This window comes from Myodes glareolus, chromosome 5 (genome assembly GCF_982192425.1).
Source record: "Myodes glareolus chromosome 5, mMyoGla1.1, whole genome shotgun sequence".
Taxonomy (NCBI): Eukaryota; Metazoa; Chordata; class Mammalia; order Rodentia; family Cricetidae; genus Myodes; species Myodes glareolus.
In genome coordinates this window covers 38146643-38169221 of record NC_142030.1, presented here as the reverse complement: position 1 = coordinate 38169221, position 22579 = coordinate 38146643, and the positions used below count along the sequence as shown (strand labels likewise).

At 38.1% G+C, this 22579-nt stretch overlaps 1 protein-coding gene across 7 annotated transcripts in view; it reads left to right on the top strand.

The window, feature by feature from the left end:
* Nucleotides 1–22579, top strand: part of Ccser2 (coiled-coil serine rich protein 2) — a 117451-nt gene that overhangs the window by 61907 nt on the left and 32965 nt on the right. For all 7 annotated transcript variants that reach the window (XM_087906272.1, XM_048420781.3, XM_048420782.3 and 4 more), the window contains 2 exons: nucleotides 6178–6373; nucleotides 18459–18542. In XM_087906272.1, coding sequence (XP_087762398.1) covers nucleotides 6178–6373; nucleotides 18459–18542 — 280 coding nt within the window. The remainder of the gene's footprint in view (nucleotides 1–6177; nucleotides 6374–18458; nucleotides 18543–22579) is intronic.

Here is a 22579-nt window from a genome sequence, read left to right as displayed (position 1 = left end):
GATTATTGCCCTTGTTCACATCATTACTGGTTGAATTGTCTGCCACCCTGTGACCGCCCATAGATTGTGTGAGTGACACAAAGCTGTCATAGATTGTGGTCAAGTCAGAGTCTCTGGTCTTCTATTTTACTATCGTCTGGTTCTACTCCTAGAAATCTGTGACCGCTGACTGACTTGTGCATAGCTGTAGAATTAATTATACCTATTGAAGGACAGTGTGGTGCTGTTGGTAGAACTTCCTTTTTTCGTGCCGTTTTTTTTTCTCTCTTTATTCTTTTGTTCCTGAATGTGAGCTTTACTCCTAGAAAGTGAGTTTTAGCTCCTCTCTGTTTCCAGGATTTTCTGTCATATGTAAATAGTATCACCTCACAGTTTAGAAACCCAAAGACTGCCATCATCTTCCTGCCCTGCATATACCCTTTAGCATCTCCATCACATGCCTGTTTTCTCTTCCTTCCATGCCTGCTGCCTCCCTGCCTTCATGGTTATGTCTATGTTTCCCTCCAGTCTTCAGATGTTTCACTGGTGAGCTATAATGACATGGTTTGACAACAATACACAAGTATAAAGTCAGTTTGTGGATGTCCATATTTTCACAGTTAGTAAATGTTAACGAAAGGGGTATGATGACTTCTTGTGGCTCACGTGATGTTTGTGTTCCAAAGGAAGTTGGAAATTATTAATGGTGTGGTCGTAACTTGGTTTTATTTATTATTTACTATATATCATGTAATATTCTAAACACTTCAGACATATTGCTTTATTTAATCCTTGTCCAGCCTAGATAAGTAATTATGTTACTATCCTCATGAGTTTGTAGGCAAGAAAAATGAAGTGCACAGAAACTATGTCACTCGCCCTGTGTTGCATGGCTGATAAACATCACCAGAGACTTCTAGCTCAAGATCTGTGCAAGTCATTTAAAAATGAATAAATAAAATATGACTCTGTTTTTCAAGGACTTATATTTTATTTAGTATTTTTAGTGACTGTTGTCAACTTGAATTTGAATCCAAATCCAAGGTCAGGTTCTTTCATGTGCCTTTTCTAGATGGCAGATCTTAATTCATATGCCCCACTAGTGATGAATGCTTCTTGACTCTAGAAACTCACAAGTTCCATGTGTGAATGGCTCTCATCTCTGTGAGCCCAGTGTAATCTGGATGGTCATACTTGATTGTCTGTCATGCTCTAGAGATCTGACTAGTCCCTCTTAGTATCCGTCCTGTCTAGTCTTTTTTTTTTAATCATGTGGCAAAATAATTTACCATAGTATGTTTTTTTAACAAGGATAATTTTTATAATATTTTTAATTTGTCCTTTGACAGTTTCATACATGTATGCCACGTATCTTGGTCATATCTACACCAGTCCTCCTCTCCTACCTGCTCTGCCTGGATTCCCTAACACTCCCCCACCTAACTTCATTTCTTTTACTTTTTTCCTCCTCATCGTCCTGTTCTTTCTTCTTCTTTTTTCTCCTCTTTTTTTCCCTTCTTTTTTGAAATAACCTCTGAGTCCAGTTAGTGCTGTTGGCATGAGCATGGGTGTGAAGCCATCCACTAGAACATTGGCAGCTTAACACCAGCTAAACCCCTGAAGAACAATGACTTTACTTCCCCCACATTTGTCAGTTGCAAATAACTCCTTAGCTAGGGGTGGAGCCTCATGAGCCCCTCCCCAGTCTATACTGGAATGTTGACTTCTTTGGTTTTGTGCAGGTAACCATAGCTCCTGTGAATTCATGAGTGCTGTGGTCATGCCATGTCCAGAAGACAGCATCATTTCACAGCACTCTCCATCCTCCAGCTCTTGCATTCTTTCTACCTTCCTCTTCTGCAGTACCTGAGCCTTTGCAGGGTTGCTGTGTATGTCCTCTTTCGAGCTGAGCACTCAACAGTCACTCCCAGCACTGTGACCAGTTGTGAGTCTCACATTGATGCCACTCACTACATTAAGAAGCTTCTCTGACCAAGGGTGAGAGCAGCAGTAATTTATTGATGTTAACAGATATTAGAAGGTAGTTTGACTACATGTTCATCTAGCGAAACAATAGTAATAGGTTCTGCCCTGTGACCTCTACAGCCATCGGCTTTTGACCAGATTTATTGTACCAGGCATGAATTCTCCTCTGTGGAACAGGCCTTGATTCCAATTAGAAGGCTGTTAGCCACCCCATAACTGTCAGGCACTGCTTCAGTGGGCACATCGTTCCTGACAGGTCAGTATGTTGGTATGCAGTGCCTGCCCATGGATTAAGTCCACTGATTAAAGTTAAACCCTAGTAAGCCTATCTACCAGCAGGGAAGACCTTTCCAGGTTAGCTCCAGCTTGTTTTTTGTTTTTTGCTTTTTTTTTTTTTGTCCTGCAACCAAAGTGTAGTGTGTCTTCAACAATAGGATCTTGCCATCAGTTATAGTGTGGAAGCAAAAATAATGGTAATTAATAGCCTGTATTGTTTGGGGAACCTGTGCAGCCACCCTAACTCACAGGGAGATATCCCATACCTGCCACTGAGATTTTTATTTAGTAACTCATTTCTTCTTAAGGAAACATTACCTTCTGTCTCAGTTAGGGTTTCTGTTGCTGTGAATAAACACCCATGACTTTGGGAACTCTTATAAAGGAAAAACATTTAATTGTATTGCTTATATTTTCAGAGGTTTAGTTCATTATCATCATGGTGAGACATAGTGGTGTTCAGACAGATGTGGTGCTTGAAATGGAGCTGAGATCCTACATTTTGACTTGGAGGCAACAGAAAGTGGTCTGTCTCACTGGGTGTGGCATGAATATATATGAGACGTCAAAGCTGGCCTCTTTAGTGACACATGTCCTCCAACAACACCACACCTCCTAAGAGTGCTCTGCCTTTGGGGGACCATTTTCTTTCAAACTACCATATCTATCCACATACAATATCTCCATCTAAACTCATACCCCCCCCCCACATGTTTACAAATTAGTGGGCTTCCATATTGCTTTTTAATGCATCCTTTGTTTTGGTTAATCCTTGTAAGTGGAGACTGCTCTTTTCAGAAACTGTATTAGTTAGAACACTGTTTGGCCTATTAGCTCTACCTTCTTATTAACTAACTCTTACATCTTAAATTAACCCATTTCTTTTAATCTGTGTATTGCCACGAGGTAGTGGCTTACCGGAAAGGTTCCTGGTCCTTCTCCTTTGGCAGCTACATGCTGTCTCTCTAATTCTGCCTACTCTCTCAATACATCTCTTCCAGCCTGGTTATATTCTGCCGTGCTGTAGGCTGAAACAGCTTCTTTATTAAGTAATGGTAATAAAACATATTTGTAGCACACAGAGAGGAATCCCACATCATCTTCCCTTTTCTGTCTAAATAAAAAGGAAAGTTCTTGTTTTAACATAGTAAAATTGCATATAACAAAACAGGTATCAAACAAGAATTACAGCTAAAATATTTTTTGTGAGTCTAAGGTTTCACATAATTTATCTTTTATCATAAATAAGGAAAACTATAACTATTTAGCCTTCAACTCCATCAAAGACCCCAGAAGGATATAATATTATCCAAATAAACAGGAATTGCATTGTAAGCATCTTCCAAAGCTCTAGAATTGACAGAAATATCTAGCTACCTGGACAGTCACCCAAAGTTCTTCTGTAATGTTAGGGCAACAATCCTATAGGCCTATAGTATCTGGAAGACTTTTCCATGAAGCAGGAAATTTGGAAATCTGTTCTGTCTTGTAATAGCAAAGTTCATCAGTTGCTTTCTTCTATGTCCTGTAGAATGTCTGACAGACTCTTTTATGAAGCAGGAACCCTGGAGGATTGTCTCACCTTCTTTAGACAAGTTAAGCAGTCATTTTTTTCTGTGTATTGTGGGTGTGTACGCTAAGAGGATACAGTATTGACCTCCATAAACATACCTGTTGTAGCACCTCAGGGAATCAAGGGAGTGTCCACAGAAGGACATATCAACAACTAAAGACGATGAGTAGTTACTGAGATGCATGAGTGGAGGGAGGCTGCATGAGTGGACTAGCAAGACCACTGGAAAGGATGAGAACGTCATTTGGAAATGAAGGACACTTTGTAGTATGCTTTGGGAATTGAGGGTAATTAGCTATTGAGAAGTGTCAGAGAAGGGGGGGAGGCTTGAGAAAAGAGGTTGAAGAAGAAACTGGATTCTATCTGTGGCATCATAAGCTATTTGAAGATTCTCCTCTTACTTTGAGCCATTATCCTTTTCATTTTCCCCTGTGAAGCCTTAGCCTTTCATTTCAAACTCTTAACTTCCTACTTTACAGTCTATCCTAAGACTTTGCTACCCTCGGAAAATCTCCAAGTGTGTTGCTTATTCCCTCAGAAGTGCAGCTATTTTCATGTTTACTACTTGTTTGATGGGTTTTTCTCTGTTTTTGTCTTAATTCTTGTTAGTTTTTCACTGGTAAGATATTTTTCATCAGCATGTAGTCATCGGTGGGTAAATTATACTAATTTACTGATGTGTGAGATTTAAATTCTTAATTTTAAGAATTAAAATTAAAATTAATTTTAATAAATTAAATAAAATTAATTAATTAATTATTAAAAATTAATAAATTAATTAATTTAATTTAATTAAAATTAAAAATGTATGAAAAATATACATAATCATGGCATCAAATAAGATATTATTTATACTACTGTAATCCAGGTTCTTGGCAGGCAGAGGCAGGTGGATCTCAGTGAATTCAAGACAAGACTGGTCTACAAAGTGAATTCAAGGACAGCCAGGACTATTACCCTGTTTGAAAGAAACAAAACAATATATATTATTTATGAATGGTTTAACAATTCATGAAGAATTTTGCGTTGGATTTGGAGAACATCAGCCCTGAAATTTGAATTTGTAGTTACAGAGAAAAGCAATCTTGTAAAAAATGTCCTACAATAAATATGGCAAGTTCTGAGTTCTGGGAATGTTTGTTGAAAAATAGAAGCTTAAGTAGATACCCTGTTTTTCTCTTCATGGTAATTGAATCCAACATACTTATTTTTACATATTTAATACACAGAATTTAGCTTCATTTCTAATATGTGACAATGGCCATCATATTGGGCAAGTAATTTCTAAATGCATTATGTTAAATATGTAGATTTCGTGTGCTTGTTATACTTCAGTAACTGTCTGGAATCATGTGCAATGTGGATATAGTAACTTTTAAGCTATCAATTTTAGTTAATACATTATATTTTACATTCTCATAAAATAGATTATCCTTAGTTTTTCTCTAATTTTGCATGGATATTATGGGATGAAACTGAAGAGATATATAACGTTTTATATTTTAGTTTTTGAGGTGGGTTTTGCTTTGTAGCCCAAGCAGACCTTGTTTTCCCATTCATCTTTCTCAGGGCCGTGATTGCACATGCAGATGTCTACACCACATCTGGCTTCAAGCTTTAGAGCTAGACAGATTTTCCTGCAGCTCACGCTGACCTTGAATTTAACCTTGAACTCATAATCCTCTGGTCTTTATCTCCTGAGTGTTTGGATTATAGGACTGTGCCAGTTTATATGGTGATGAGAATCAAGCCCAGGGTCTTGTGCTTGCTGGGCAAGTACTCTCTCTATTCATGGCTCAAAGTAGATTTTGATTTTTTTAAATTGTAGTTTGAGATTAGAAAATGCCTGACTCTTGTAAAACCTTGCTTAAACTTTTACTAGTAAAGATTATTTTTTGGCAGTATTAGAAATAACTTCATCAGCTTTAACTGGTGGAGCACTGAAGAGATGATAGTTTAAGAGTGTGTTTACTTTGGGAGCTCACGTGGCTTCATGACTTAGCTGTGGATCTAGAACAGTATGCCGTTTAAGATGCCACCCCAAATCAGAAGAGGAGACCATTACAGAAAAAGGTGAGCGTAGTTCTAATAGCTAGAGCCTTGCTAAGAGTATTTTCTTTTTCTTTTGGCTCTTAAGGAAGCTTATTCAGCCAGTGTGTGAAATACATGGAGTGGGATTAGGTAATCATAGAAGATAACAGTTTTACTAACAGCTAAAGGGATTGTATTTTTCACCTGGGACTGAGATGAGTACAAAGGCATTGTGGAACTGATTTGTAAAAATTGCTACAATAATGTTGTACCTTTCCTTTTCTTTCTTCTTATATTGTATATCTTTTCTTCCCTTCTTCCCACCCTTCCAGAGGCTCTCCTTATAGAGAATCCCCTTTGGGTCATTTTGAAAGCTATGGAGGAACCCCCTTTTTCCAGGCTCAGAAGATGTTTGTAGATGTGCCAGACAACACAGTGATACTGGATGAGATGACCCTCCGACACATGGTCCAGGACTGCACAGCTGTAAAAACACAGTTACTCAAACTCAAGCGTCTGTTGCATCAGGTGAGTGTGTAATGATTATTCCAGCTTCTCCTTTGTAACTTGAACAGATTGGCTTTCTAAAAAAGTTACTTGTGTTTCTTACATGTTCAGTTTCGGGCAGAAACAAAACCTATAAATAGTACATGCTTTGAGTTCATCTCTAATACCTATGATGAAAGACAAAAAACATAGAACTCTTGTTAGACAGGAAAGGAAAGCTTAACATAGACAATACTTCTATTGTAAGATTGCTGAAAGATTAGAATTGTAGTGGTTAGTTGAACAGTCTGTTATCAGAAATATACTGGCCATTCAGTAACTAATGTAATTTCTACTTAATGGCAAAGAGGGTTAATTTGATTTGTGTTTGAGACATTGAGTACCTGTTTTCTTTAGAGAGTCTAAACCCATAGTAGCAGTAGGACTTGAATAAAGTCACAGGATACACTGATGGAAAGTCTCAGATTGTGATGGAGCAACATATGAAAGAGAAAAAGACAAGATCTCCTGAGTAAAGTGGGAGTGTGTGGTTCACGGGAGAGGGTAGAAGCAGAGAGGAGAGGAAGGAAGGGGAGTGGAGAAAAATGTATAGTGAAACAAAAAACAATAAAAAAATAAAAGAATACCTTCTTTGTGTGAATATTTAGTGTTAACAGATAAAAAAGAAATAGAATACCAATTTTAAACTATAGATAGCTTTTATGTGGTGTTAAATCTATTTTTTTTTCATTTGATAGTCAAAGCAAATTTAGAAACCTTAGTTGAAAAAGAACAGCCTGATTTCTCAGTCTGCTGTCTGGGTTGCCGTTCTCAGGATGCCTTTGCATCATATTGACCAGGATCCAAGTCTTGGAATTCCTGTAGCCACCAAAACCAAACTTATCTGTCTGCTCAATAAAGGCTAGCTGAAAGTAAAGCTTGGCTCCTAACAGCTGACTCTGAGAGTAACAGTTTTTAGAAATGTATATTGTTTCATAGTTTTTGGTTCTGGTTTTTCTGAACTACTGTGGCTATTCAATATCTGTAGAAGCTTTTGTGTGCTAAGCCTGGGGAAAAGAGGGTAGAGAGTATCCTTTTAGAATCTGTGATGCTTGAACTCATCCTAAGCATGCAAGGATGGGATGGTGGAAATGTTCAGAAATAAAGATTTTGACTTAGATAAACTGTAACTAACGGATAGGCTTTGCTTCATAGGGTTTCTCTGCTGTCTGGTCTGGGAGGAAGGTTTTCTGGTCATGAGCTTTAGTTCCAATGGTACAATGTGGTAGAAAGGATAAGACATAGCTAAAGTACACTAAATACCTTCTGTGAGAAAGTCATTGCTTTAGGGTATATTCCCCAATGATAAAGCATTATTAAATATCAGCTGATAAGACCAGGTCATAATGATCTGTTCCATCAATAATGAAGTGAGGGTGATAACTGAGTAAAGAGGTAATGAGTGTCCTAGGGAATGAAGAACTTAATGTATGTGAGGCTGTGAAGCCCTGAGAACTTCTTTTCTCTCCCTTGAGTCTCCAAATGTTAGGGTGTTCACATTGACCACATGGATTGGTTGTTTATGTAGTGAAACCAAAATTGTGAGGTTAAAATTGCTGAATACATTTTGGATATCTTTAGAGATATCTAGTTGCAAGATAAATTAAAAACCGGCATCTACGATTTTATTTAACTGTCTCTTACATTTTTCCTTTAATTCAAAATTGCTTATTATTGTATTTGTATGAGTACCATGTATATAACCGTGTGACTGCGGGTGGTGTGAGTGTGCGACGATGTCTCTGTGCCGGTCAGAGGGTCAGGAGTTGGCTCTGTCCTTATCACCATGGTTCCAGGGCTCAAACTAAGATCATCTTTACTTCCTGAGTCAGCTTGCTGCTGCCCCCCTTTTAATTTTACTAAAATAACAGACCTGAGTCAGTCTGTTGTATGAACAAGCTACTGACCAGAGTTTCTGTAGTTCTATTATGTATGACTTTGTTTTGCCATAGTCTGAAGCTGTATCTACTATTTCCTGTATGGTGCATACTCTTTTGCTTGATACATGCCCTCAGTTTGCTGGAGTATATCCTTAATTTATTTCCTAACAGAAGATGACTACACATTTTTAATTACTTCATAAAGAAAAAATCTTTTTATTCTGTACTCATATTTGATTGATAGTTTATAACTTTGAAAAACTTGGCTAAAGTCAAAGAAAGAAAAAATAGAAGATGTTGCTTTTCTAAGATCTTGTTTTAGCTTTTCTGGAGTATACTACAGTCTGACCCGTTTTCATTGTATTTTGTCTTTTTTTAAATCTGACTGTGTGTTGGTGGTGCACACTTCAATCCCTGTATTCGGGAAGCAGAGGCAGGCAGATCTCTGAGTTTGAGGTCAGCCTGGTCTACATAATAAATTCCAGGATAGCTAGGGTTACACAGAGAAACACTGTCTCAAATAACCAAAAAAAAAAAATCTGTTCTGTTGACTGAGGTTTTCTGTCCTGCCCTGTCCTTGTTCTGCCTGATTCCTGCAGTTGTCAAGTCCCAAAGAAATCACACAGAGGTCTACATTAGTTATAAACTGATTGGCCCATTAGCTCAGACTTCTTATTAACTCTTAGTGCTTATATTAGCCAATTATTCTTATAATCTTAGCCACATGGCTCAGTACCTTTTTCAGTGAGGCAGTCACATCTTGCTTCTTCTGTGGCAGACTTATAACTGCAGGAAAAGCTTCCTTCTTCCCAGAATACTCCTGTTCTCATTGACCCACCTCTACTTCCTGTCTGGTTGTCCTGCCTATACTTCCTGCTGGCTACTGACCAATCAGCATTTATTTAAAATATAATTGACAGAATATAGACGATTGTCCCACACCAAAAGATTGAAGATCTTTTAATTTCGACATGCTGTGGCTGTGGTTTCAATGTGATTTTCAGTGTCAATTTGTTATAATTGGTTTTCATTTCATGTCTCAGCAGTTACTGTTTTTTTTTTAATGATTTCTTTTGGAATTCATACAGTGTGACAAGTTATGACAGTAGTTATTTTCTCTTGTGTTTCTGGAATTATTAGTAATCAGAAACTTGGACTTCCAAATAAAATCTCATCATCTTTTATTTTGTTGACATTACCATTTTGGGGAAATATACTATGCTTTTTGGTGTATTTATCTAATTTATATTCCAGTTCTGTTTTTATTCAGCTGCTTGCAGTATTTCAGTTTCTCAAACTTTATTGTATACAGTTCCTTGTTCATACAAACTAGTCATTGCCTTTTCAAGAAGCTTACTAAGCAAAGAGCTTTCTGGCCCTCATTATTAATAATTCTGAGGGTATTTTTTATTATGTCTTTTTAAAAGGATCAGTTTTTCTTTATTTTTTCTTGTCTTTCTAATCTTTAAATATATTATGATTACTTATTATTTATTAGTATTTCAGAGTGAGAAATTAAGAGTTGACTTTGGACTCTGTACATAGGCCAGACATGCTAATTATCTGGTCTTCATTTTAAGGCGTTGGGTGGATGGGCTCCAGTGGTCCTCAGCTACAGACAAAGGGGTTTTCTTTCTAAGGTGCCTATAGCATCTCCATGAAGAAGAAACCTCTGGTTTTTGCTTAGGAAAAGAAAAAAAGATTTCTATCAATTATTTTTGTGACTATAACAGCTTCCTTGCAGATTGTAGAGCATCATGATAGGGAAGGCATAGTGGAGCAGTTCAGTTCTAGGCAGCAGATTGTGTGCCAGAGGTTTCTCTCATGATAGGTTAGTGCCAGAACCAGGGACACGCTAACCTTCTGAGGCCCACCTGTCACTGGCTTCCACTACTTAGTCCCCACTCCTAAAAGTTATACCCTCCGTTAAAATAAGCCACAGATGGAGAATGTGATCTGATTGCAAATATGAATCTGTGGGAGGTATTTTGGAGCCAGTCTGTAACATCTAGACATTTTATTTTATTTATTATGCAGAATTTTATTAAGTTTTAGTGTTCGTATATCCTTTTGGTGTGGGGAGGCAGGCAGGGTCTTTTTGTGTAGCTTTGGCTCTCCTGAAACTCCACATTCAGGCCAAGGTGGCCTTGAACTCACAGAGATCTGCCTGCCTCTGCTTCCCAAGTGTGAAATACATAAGAGAACAGTAAGAGAGGAAAAAAAAACCCGCAAGAATAAGGAGGTTGGACATTCTTAAGAAAAATCGTGAACTCTCTTATTAGCTCTCTAAGCCGAAGGCTCAGAAAATAATTAGTGAGAACAAGCCAGGGATTTTGTTACTCACTGTCTTTGTTCCTGAGGCCCGATGCACATGTTCTAGGAAAGCTCTTTAGGGGCAGTGTGGAATGAAGGTGTGAAGGGAGCTCCCTGCTCCTGTGTACCATCCACCACTCCCACCCTACTGACCAGCTCTTGGAATTTCTTTTGTTAAAGTCCTGTTTATGAGTTTGAATAAAGTCCTTCCTGTATAAATGTTTAAAATTGGTAACTGGTGTATTTGGCCTTTAACCTGCTTTTATTTGTTGTTTTGCACAGCTGAGGGTTACTTTATAGTTTAAATAGGAGTTTTGTACATCTCATTCTTCAACTCTTACAGTTGTGTGGGACAGGAAGGACAGTAGTTGTAATATCATCTTGATAGCCAGAAACGGAGACCTTGAGATTTGTCTCTCGGTCACTGTATGTGTGTGTGTATCTGTAGAGAGTGTATTGTTTAATGCTTTGCATTATTTTAGGTTGATATTCTGTTTTATTACATGGTTTATGAAATCTTTATGGTATTTTTAAACCCAGAATTTGGAGACTAAGGGACTATAATGAGAAAAAATTGCAGTGATGCCTTATGACCTTTAATTTCCTATAGCCTGCCACAAAAGCTTTTGGTTGGAGTGCAGTGCACATGCTGGATTGCTTATCTTACTGAGTTTTACACATGGAGTGTCTGTGTAGCCAGCATCCTTCTAGAAGCAGAGCACTAACAGGACAGGAGCTTGGCTGCAGCGTATTACTCTGTTCTTCTAGTGGGACCATTTATTTGGTCTGAAAACATCCATCTGTTTACCTGTTTTGAACTTGGAATGAAGTGAGCCCATGCAACACTTCTGTCTGACTTTTTTTATTAGCACTGTTCTTTGTGAGTCATTGTTCATATTTTGTGCCCATGCTCAGAGCTGTTGGATATTGTATTATATAAGTATTTCATTTGTTTCACAATTGGCAGGTATTGGGCAGGTTTCCAGTTTGGGTTTTTGTGACTAGTGCCACTCTCCTCTCTAGTGCCCTGCCCTCCCTCCCTCCCTCTCTCCCTCCCTCCCTCCCTCCCTCCCTCCCTCCTTCCTTTCTTCCTTATTGAACCCAGAGGCTTTATAGGCAGAGGCTGCTTGTTTGTTTCCCGACTGTTCAGACCTGAGTAATCACACAGAAACTATATTAATTACAACACTGTTCAGCCAATGATTCAGGCATATTTATAGGTGTCTCCTTGACTCTGCCTACCTTTTCTCTTTATCTCTGTTCCCGATTTCCTGCCTGGCTTTGCTCTGTTAAGCCATTGACCAAAAGCAACTTTATTCATTAACCAATGGCAATAAAACACAGCATACAGAGGGTAATCCCACCTCTTATTGTCTTGCTGCATGTCCTCCATGCTGAGCTGTCTTTCCTAACTACTAAGTAATCCCAGTGTTTGTTTTTCTGTAAAGTATTGATTTCATTTGTTAGATCATATGAAAGCATTTTGGGATTTTAATAGGAGTAGCATTGAATCACTAAGTATATTTCAGGAAGAATTGACCCCTTAGAATATCTCTATGTTCATGAGCATGATATGTTGGTAAGTTGATTTTGTTCCTTAATTTTTTGTAGATTAGTTTAATACTATTAAGTTTATTTCTAAAACTGAAAGTTTTATTGCTGTTTGTGTTACCAATTTTTTGTTTTTCCCCCTCACTGAAACTGTGTGTGTGTGTGTGTGTGTGTGTGTGTGTGTGTGTGTGTGTGTTGATCTTGGACTAACTTTGAGGACCAGACTGTCTTTGAACTCATGATCCATCTGCTTTAATCTTGAGTGCTAGAATTTCAAGTATATTTTTTTAAGATAAGTAAGTTTCTTGAAGTTCATGAGGTAGGTTTTCTTCATCGAGCCAGATATTAAAGTATATTTCCTACTAGCAAGCATGTGCTCAAAATTACTTTGGCTATCCAGGCACTTCTGGTTCTATGTACATTTTAGGATTGATTTACTAATTTTCTGAAGGAAGTCTCTGGCATTTAGATAGGGATTGCATTGAATATGTTGATTGCTGTGAGCAGTTCTGGTGAGATATACACCAGAGAAGACTATTCAGATACAGGTTCAATACAATAGAGTCTTCATTAGCTGGCTGGCAACAATCCTGGGTTTTCAGACCTGAGTGAAGTCCTGAACCTTTCTCAAGTTGAGCATTTAAGTACAAAGTCCACATCCTAGGTTGACACATCTCAGCAAGAATATATAATTAGAAATAGAACTACAGAAGCCAGAAAGCAAGGATGGGACATTTAGGATCTTTCCTAGAACCATAGTCTTTGCTGGATTAGGTCTTTGTTCTTCTTTGGCACATATTACTGTCGACGTGCTGGATTTCAAGGCCTGAATGGTACTTCCATCATGCCGTCCTTGTGCTAAGGTCTTAGGGCCTGCTATAGTGTGAAAAGTTGAGAATTGTAATTGTTTGCTTGAGCTGCCTACCTTGTTACATAGATGTCCCCAGAGGGTACTCTGCTTACTTTAAGGTTATTTTAATTGTTACTTTATCACTCTTCATACTCTATCAAGTACTGTTTGAATGCCAAAGACTGTGACAATATCGACATTAAAGTCAGTGCGTTATTCATAAAACTATAGGTTAAACCTAGCTGTGAGTGTTGAAATGGGTTCTGTCTTTAGTGATGTGAGCCAATATAAAATTATTGACCATTGCATGCAGTAAGAATAAACACTATTTAGTGGAACTTGTCATTATGATTGCAGATGTATACATAAATATATGCATATATACATATCTTGTATGCATATGTGGAGTAGCTGGACGTGACAGCAAGTTTACTTCATTCTGTGTGTCATGTCCCACTCCCCACAGAAAACACCACATTAGTTAGGTAAACAGGTGTATACTTAAAGCAACCACTATCTTAGCAGCTTTGCATTTGAGACTCATGAAAATGAGTACAAAATTAGAAATGTTAATGGGTTTGTGGACAAAAATCAGGAAATAAACCATTAGTGAAGGATACAGTACTAACACAGAACAGTGAATGAGAATGGAAAACAGAAAAGCACTGAAGTATTACTAAGAAAAATTAAAAAGAAATGTTGAGTTCACTAAATAGTACACATCACTAGGATAGAACAGATTGCTTGGAGCTGAGTGTTTTTAAAACACCAAATAGAGAAAATTAGAAAAAAAATTGTGTGTGTTTGTGTGTGTGTTTTCTTCCCTCCCTTTCTCTTCCTTCCTTTCTTAGTATTTTGAGCACTGGTGTTAAACAATGCATAGGTGCTCCAAGCTGGTGAACTTCATATCTTAGCTCAGCCCTGAATGTTAGGATTATAGGCATGCACGACCATGCCTAGCTAAAAGTAATGTTTTTAAGTGTATATGTGTGTGGTGGGGAGGGTAGTATAGAAAAAGACATGTCCAGATTCAGAGATTCGTTAATCAGACTTAATGTTAAATTTAATTTAAACAAAGGTTTATGGATAGTATTTTCTTAAAATATTATGATAAATTTTTCCATACATTTCAACATTCTAATATTTTTTAAATGTTAGGTATTTTTCTTTTGTTTAAGATGCTTTACCTGGCTACAGTGAAACCCATCTTGGAAAACCAAAAAAAAAAAAAAAAAGATAAAAAAAGATGCATTACTTCTACCATCTGTTAAGATCAATTAATTTCTGAAAAACTGAAAATCAGGCTTTATAAAGTTTCTACTTTTTGCATTCTCAAATGTTGCTTAAATTACTACTAGATTTTAGATACTACAGATCAGTTATGGACATTAGTACTCAAAATTCTTAGTTGACATTGTGAATTGTATTCAAGGTGATTTACTTGTTCATATAGCTTTGAACTTAAAAACGAACAGCTCAGCAACTTTTGAAAATAAAAAGGAGCTCTTTCCCCTTCCTCTGCTTCCTTCTTGAGATGCCTCCATGGCTGGCTCTAGCTTGTCTGAACACAAAGCGGCTTTGTTGACATCACTGATGATGCTTGTCTGCTGAGGCTACTCAGAGCTCCCAGAATCTTCTGCTGACTATCTCAAGTGTCAATGTCTGTTGCAGCTGCTCTGGAAGTCATAGGAAGACCCCAGGTTTTGCAAACTCATGGGAGAACTTCCTGGGTAAGATGGCGTTACCAGGTTTTCCAGTGGTTAAATGTGGAAGTTCTGTATCACACTGGAAGTTTACTTTCACACTGTCTCAAAAAAATAAAACACTGGAAGAAGGCTGACTGACTGTAACCCTTTCATGCTTTTAGATGAGAAGGCGTATTCATCTTTAATAAAAAGCCAGTGTGGACTGGGGATGTAACTCAGTGGGAGAGTTCTTGCGTACCAGGAACAAGACCCTGGATTCAACTCTCAGTCTGAAAACACATCTTTTTTTATGATTTATTGATGAATACATTAACATTATAAGCACATTTAGAATTCAAAGTCTAAAGAAACTGCTGGTACCTCACTTGGTAAAAATGCAGAATATTTGGGCACTGCTTATGCTTTGTTCAGTTGGTACGCTACGCTTGTGTAGAGCACCCCAGTGTCTGACATAAATGTGTGTTATTGCCTTCTTGTGTACAATGTGGAGTAAAAATATCATGTGTGAAGTTCTTTGTATTAGTTATTGAATTAATTAATTTATTGGTTTGTGTGTGTGTGTGTGTGTGTGTGTTAGAGCAGAGGGCAAAACACAACCTGAAAGAGTTTGTTTTCTTATTCTGCTCTGTGGTTCCTGGGAAGTGAACTCAGGTCGTCAAGCTTGGTGGCAAGTGCTCTTACTGCTAAATCATCTTTAAAAATAAAATGTTTTCAATCCGTGTATAATTTTCTTCCTTACGATTGTACATGTCTCATAAATATTTTCTAATTTTGACCCAGATACTTTTATCGTAGTCAAGGTTAAATAGAGACTACCACTGTGTCTTTATTTAAAAGAGAGATCCTACTAATTAATCTTACTAATTAATTCAGGTGGAGAGTATGTAGATGGTCATTAATCTCTTGTGCTTTGATCTAAGTAAAAACCCGTTTCCCTTTTGATCTTCTAAGTCTAAATTGGCAGGCTTTAAAAGACAGAAGGCAAAAGTTTTAAAAATTTAAGATGTAGAAACAATTTAGTTTCCCCCAGTTTTTACAATATTAGCTTGGGGATTGGAGAGACAGCTCAGTTGGTAGAGTGCTTGCCTACCATGCTTGAAGCCCTGGGTTTGGTGGTGGTGCTTTGCCTGTGAGTCAGGAAGGCCTGGAATTCAAGGCCATCCGTAGCTATGCAGCAGGTTTGAATGTAGCTAGGGCTTCATGGCTCCCTGTCTGGGGGAAAAAGGAATATAAGGTGTCTTGGTTTTTAAATTGACTTCTAATCTTAATACCCTAATAATAAGGACAGTGTTGGTATGAAATAAATTCTTAAGGATGTGTCAGTACCTTTGTAACCTAGAACAGGAGCTTGACAGTTTGCTGTTGGCTGCAGAAGTTAAGTTTTTGAGGCTATAATGTATATTCAAAAGTATTACAGGTAGAGTCATTACATAACACCACCAGTTTATAACTTCTGCCTTTTTTGTACTCTGCTTTATTTGGTGACCTGTCTCCCCACTCCATCTCTGCTCAGTCATCGTCCTCCTTACCGTTGCTTTTTCTTCCCAAAGTTCTACTGTGTAGCGCAGACTGCCTTCTGACCCCTTTCTTCAGTGTCCTGTGTGCTGAGATAACAGGCGCGTGCTGAGATCTTTTGTTTTTGTTATGTGATTACATTCCTTTTAAGTAATTGAACTAGCCGTGCATTTATAGAATTAGTCCCATTTGCTCATGATATATTTTGCTTTTTAGATAGGTTGAATCTGATTTTCAGTGTTATGGTAAAGAATTTTGCATCTTTGTTGTGAAGAATATTGATTATATCTTATACTATTTTTGTCTTTTCAGGGATGTGGACTGATAGGATCACTTTAAGCTTTAAAAACTTCAAAATTTAATTTCATTTTCATTGGTAGTTATAGGCTTACACAGGGTGTTTGTTTAATCTCAGATAAGTTTAAAAACTTTCTAGTTTTAGAGAAATTTCACCATTTTATATAACTTTTCAAATTTGTATACATAGAAGTGTGCATGTGATTGTCTCTTGATTATCAACACCTGAGAGATTTTAGTGACCCTACGTTTTCACTCCTGGCACTAGTCTTGGCCTGCATTCCCAGTTCACCTTTGGCAGTTGTGCCACATGCTTCCATAATTTCTAAAGAACCTGAGTTTTTATTTGTTTGTTTGTTTCTGTTTTTGAGACAGGGCCTCTATATAGCCCTGGTAGAGGCTGCCTCACTGCCCCCGGTGCTGGGGTTTAAGGTAGTTGCCACCACACACCTGGCCAAAGATTCTTGATCCCCAGTACCCATGCAAAATGTCAGGGTGTGGTGGCCCTGGGAAGGCAGAGAGAGCAGGCTATCCCTAGCCTAATTGATAAATTGCAGGGTACTGGGGATCAAAAATCAGATTCTCGTATTTTCAAGACAAATGTTTGACTGACTGAATCAGACCCCTTAGCCCCAAAATATTAAATTTTGAAAATGGTTTTAAAATAAAGAGAAAGGGAAGAAGGTAAGAATGGAATGGTAATTTTATAAGACACATCTCAATATGAATCCATCTGTACTCTAATGACATGACACATCAAGTCAGACTGCCTCAAAAGAAATGAATGCCCTTCCTGAGGTAGGCACATGTGCATCACACACATACACTCTCTCTCTCTCTCTCTCTCTCTCTCTCACTCACTCATACACACACACACACAAATTCTGAGAACTTTTGCTGTTACAGGATACTGCCTCTCAGGTCTTGGTGTCTATAATATCACTACTAGAAATGTAGTTTATTCAGTGCTGAGGATCTGGCAAGTGCTTGCTAGTTTTAACTGCAATTTGTATTGCTTGTTAAGCTCTGCAAAATATACGTTCTTCAGCCCATCGTAAAGATTCTGATTGTATAAGTATGATCTATAACAAGTAGTCTAAGTGCCCCCTTTCTGTATACAGACACCCCTGCCTCAGTTCAGGTAAGTCCATGGTCATGTGAACTCCGAACATGTGTGACTGAGGAGGGCAATATTCTTGATGCTGTTGAAGTTGTGCTGCGCTTCTCCAGCTCAGTTCCTCAGCATCACCTCAGGCTCATTCTGCACTGTTTTATCTTGAGATTGTCTCTATGAATCATGAACTTTTTTTTTTAATTAGTAAGTCAGCTTAGTAAAGACTAGAACTTAATTTACATTATGGTGTTTATGGAAAAAATATTTGTTTTTTACATTTTTTTCTCAGTACTAAAGTTGTACCGATCATAAGCTTGAACTTAGTATGTAAGTTTATATGGCACCATCTCATTAAGACATAGGTTTCTAGCTTTCTCTTATATGTCTCTCGATGTTCCTCTCAGTACCTTTGTCTGTATCTATCCTGATTTCCAGCACTGTATATCATTTGGCCTTTCTATCAAATGTCTTATGAAGAGTCATGTGATACATGATCTCATGTATCTAGTATTTAATCAAATAATTTTTGTGGCCAGGTTTTAATGAGTTTTAAAATACTATTTCTGAGTTGTTTATACTCTAAATCAAAGATGATTCAATTGAATTTTCTGGTTTTTTTTTTCTGAGTTAATTCTAAATGTTTTCAGGATGTTTTCCTATAGTCCCTTCCTAACTCTAACCATTCAGTGTTCTGCTGTTTCCTTGGTGCAGAGGTGAGAGGAACTTCTGAAATTTCATCTTTTGTTCTGTGCCAGTGTTTGAGCTAGAGGCAATTGTGGTTCAAGTGAATGCTGGAGATTTTCGTATTAATCTTTCATTTTTTACCTTTCTTTCCTGGTAGCATGATGGAAGTGGATCATTGCATGATGTTGAGCTGTCATTGCCATCCAGCCCAGAGCCAGAAGATGGAGACCAGATATATAAGGTATGGCTAGGGAGTTATGTTGAAGATTCCTAAGTTTTTACTATAAAACAATATAGTGATAACATTTTAAGTTTTGAATAAGAGAGGTATTAAGAACCAAGAGCTTTTAGCAGGTCTCAGCGACACATGCCTATAGATCTCATCAATCACTAAGCTGATTTGAAAGTCTACCTGTGCTACACAGTGGGTTCAAGGCCAGCTCTTGCAGTGTTGTAAGATACTGCCACAAAAATGTCTAAGAGTGAAGCTCATTGGCCAAATACTTGTTTAACATCCATAGGTTGTGAGTCAGATCAATTCCTACTACAGAAAACAGGTCAACGTAGAGCTTTGCATTCTGAGAAAACAATCAGATTTTCTCCAAATCTTTGCTACTGAATGAAACTAAAATGTTAACCCTGTGAGGCTGCGGGACAATGGTCTTGTACCTTGTAAATATTTGTCACTTGTATGGATTAATAAAATGCTGATTGGCCAGTAGCCAGGCAGGAAGTATAGGCGGGACAACCAGAATAGGAGCATTCTGGGAAGAGGAAAGGCTCAATGTGTAGGCATCACCCAGACACATAGGAAGCATAATGAGAATGCCTCACTGATAAAAGGTACCAAGCCACATGACTAACACAGACAAGAATTATGAATTAATGTAGGATGTAAGAGTTTATAAGAAGCCTGAGCTAATAGACCAACCAGTTTATAACTAACATAGGCCTCTATGTGTTTCTTGGAACTGAATAGCTGCAGGACCGGGTATGACAGAAACCTCTGCCAACACTATGATACTTAAATTTAAATTATCCCTTGTCAGTTGGAAAGTAATTTGCCCCCGTATTGCTACTGTTGCTTATAACAGTGAATGATAATTCTCAAAATAAGGTTTCCAATAAAATTAGAATGGTGGAGGCACTTCATATATTCATAGAATTGATGAAATATTTCGCTAATGTGTTTACTCTTTCTATGTTTGAAAATCTAATTATAGAATCTGCATGTTTTAATAATTAACTGGAAATATTTATAATTCTCATGATCTATAGATTTTAGTGGATAGCTTTTACAACTATTTCTCAGACATACACGGAAATTCTTGATTCATTTAATATTTCCAAGATAAGGCATTTACATCCCATTCCAAGCTGTAATTGCCCATGTTTGCTAGTCATTGCAATAACAGATAATCTCTGAACATTAGTGACCTAACATAATGCTGAGTCTCACTTAATTGTACATGGTCTGTATATCGGCTGAAATTCTGTTTCATTGGTCTTCAATGGAAGAGCCAAACTGAGTGATCAGCTCTGTGGTATGACACAAGCAATGTCATATAAAGAAAGAAGAACTTTGAGAAATTCTTATGAATTCTGTGACAAATACTGCTTCCTCATGATTTAGGTGGCCTAGGCTGAAATACTGGACAGGGAAGCATAGGCTGCTTATAGATGTCTGAGTAATTCACCAAGAACCAGACAAAATGTGAAGCGATCATAATCCTAAGAATATAGCACAGTAGTTACATTGGGCTGCCAATCTGCCTTTTCCATTGGTGTCTACCTGTCATTGCTCAGTCACTTCCGGCTGTGGGTTTGCACATGACTGGTAGTGAAGTAGTGTTCTATATCAGCAGATCTGCAGAAGATTGTGGCTTATTTAGAAAACCGTCTCATGTTTGCAGTTTAAAACCAGTGATTTAGATGACCCCAGAGAGTATCTAAATTTTCTTCAGCTTTCTGACTGACATTTTTTTCTCACAGATTAAACATTTTCTCAGATTTTATCAGATTTTGTAGAAAGAATTAATTTTGAGACAAGGCCTTCTGTAGTCCAGAATGCTGTGTAGCATGTTGTGTTGCTGATGCTAGCCATGAACTCCAGATCTTTCTGCTCTTACCTGTGAATTATAAGGATGCACCACTACACAAGCTCAAGAATTTGATGTGAAGAGAGAAAACTAATTTCAGCTTTTTACATTGTTCTGTTATCCCTGTTTCTCATTTCTAATTTGTCCATATGTTTAGTATTACATGATAGACACATTAACAATTGATGTTAATTCATGTTCCTATTCCCTTTGTGTCTAGGTAAAACATTTATCGCTTACATATTTAAGCTGCGATACAGAAGTTTATTGTGTCCTGAATTCTCCATTTCTTCTGATTAATAACCATTTGTCATGTCACTTAAGCTAAAACACAGATTTGGGTTCTTCCACTTGATATAAATTATCAGCTCTCCTCAAGGCTGTGATCTCTTTATTGGTTCAGGCTTCTGTTCTCATCTGGAGTATCACAAAGCCTTGGATGCAGTTCCTAACCTAGTTTGTCATTGTTAAAGTTTTCCTCTAAACTCTCCAAGCCATTTCAAGTTCGAATCTATCATCCCCTGGCTAAGGCCATGCTTGCCAGCCATGGTCCTCTCTGATGGTGGCCATTGCCTAATTTCTTAGCTAAAATTACTTCTTATTTTTTACTATAGCATGTGTGTGGCAGAACCACTGTATGTATTTCTCTGTGCTGTGCTTGTTCTCACTTTTTTATTGTGTGGTACTTTGAGTATTATATGGGAATCAATGTTTACAATATTTCTACCTTCAGACCTCTTACTCATTTTCGAGACTTTCTTGGAGTCTTTTTCCTGACGAGCATATTTTTTTTCCTGTTGTCTTAGTTAGGGTTTCTGTTGCTGTGATGAAAACACCATGACCAAAAAGCAAGTTGGGGATGAAAGGGTTTATTTGGCTTACGCTTCAGCTTTGCTGTTCATTACTGAAGGAAGTCAGGGCAGGATCCTGGAGGCAGGAGCTGATGCACAGGCCATGGAGGGGAACTGCTTACTGACTTGTTTCCCATGACTTGCTCAGCCTACCTTGTTATAGAACCAAGGACCAGCAGCCCAGGATAGCATCACCCACAATGAGCTGGGCCCTCCCCCACTGATCACTCAGTGAGAAAATGCCCTCTAGTGGATCTCAGGGAGGCATTTCCTTGCCTGAGGCTCTTTCCTCTGATGATTCTAGCTGTGTCAGGTTGACACACAGAACCACTCAGTATACCTGTGATGTCAAGTGTCAGTCCACAGAGTAGTGCCTATTGTCCTGCTGTGTACCTCACCTGAATGTCACCTGGGACACATTTTCTTTAACACTGTAGAAAACAGTCATATCTATATAAATAGTGGTTTCACAGTGTCCCAACAAGTTGTTTGTCATGTTTTATTTGGAAAACAAATTGTTAACTTGTAAATGTCCAAACAGTACCTTGACTGCTAGGTCTGATACACCAGTTTTGAATAATCTTAATTATATTGGATATGTTCCTGCTCATCAGTGTCTGTAAAACAGTGCTTAGTATTTTCTGTTTCACCGACAGTTGCCACTTACGTGATAGTGAGATTTGGCAAGCTTTTTTGTTGGGGCTTTGAATGTGGTCTCATACTGCCCTTGACATGTAGTAAATCCTTCATCATGACTTCACCTCACTGTTAGTGATATGTATGGTTTAGGATTTTGTTTTTTTTTTATTAAATTATAAAAGTTTCCATTTCAGCCCCTCCTCCCAACACCCTCCCACTCCCCCCACTCCCTCTCCTTCTCCCCCTCTATCCCCTAGAGCAGTCAGGGTTTCCTGCCCTGTGGGAAGTTCAAGTTCCTCCCCCCTCCCTCCAGGTCCAGGAAAGGTGAGAGTCCAAACAGACTGGAGCGCCAAAATCTATTATATGCAGAGGAAGCAAGTCCCAGTGTCATTGTCAATGGCTTTTCATAAAGGCTCCGGGTCAGCCACATTCAGAGAATCTGGTTGGATCACGTCCTCGTTCAGTCCCAGTCCAACAGGTCTTGGTGAATTCTCATTATATCAGTTCCCTTGTATCAGTGGGTGCTCGCATCCCTCGCAGTCCTGATTACTTTTTTAATTTTCTTCATCTTTCTGTTCCTCATTTGGACCGTGGAGTGCTCAGTTCGGTGTTCCAAAATGGGTCTCCATCTGTATCGCCATCCGACGTCGGATGAAGGTTTCCTCTGCCCTTGCCTTCTTTGCTCACGT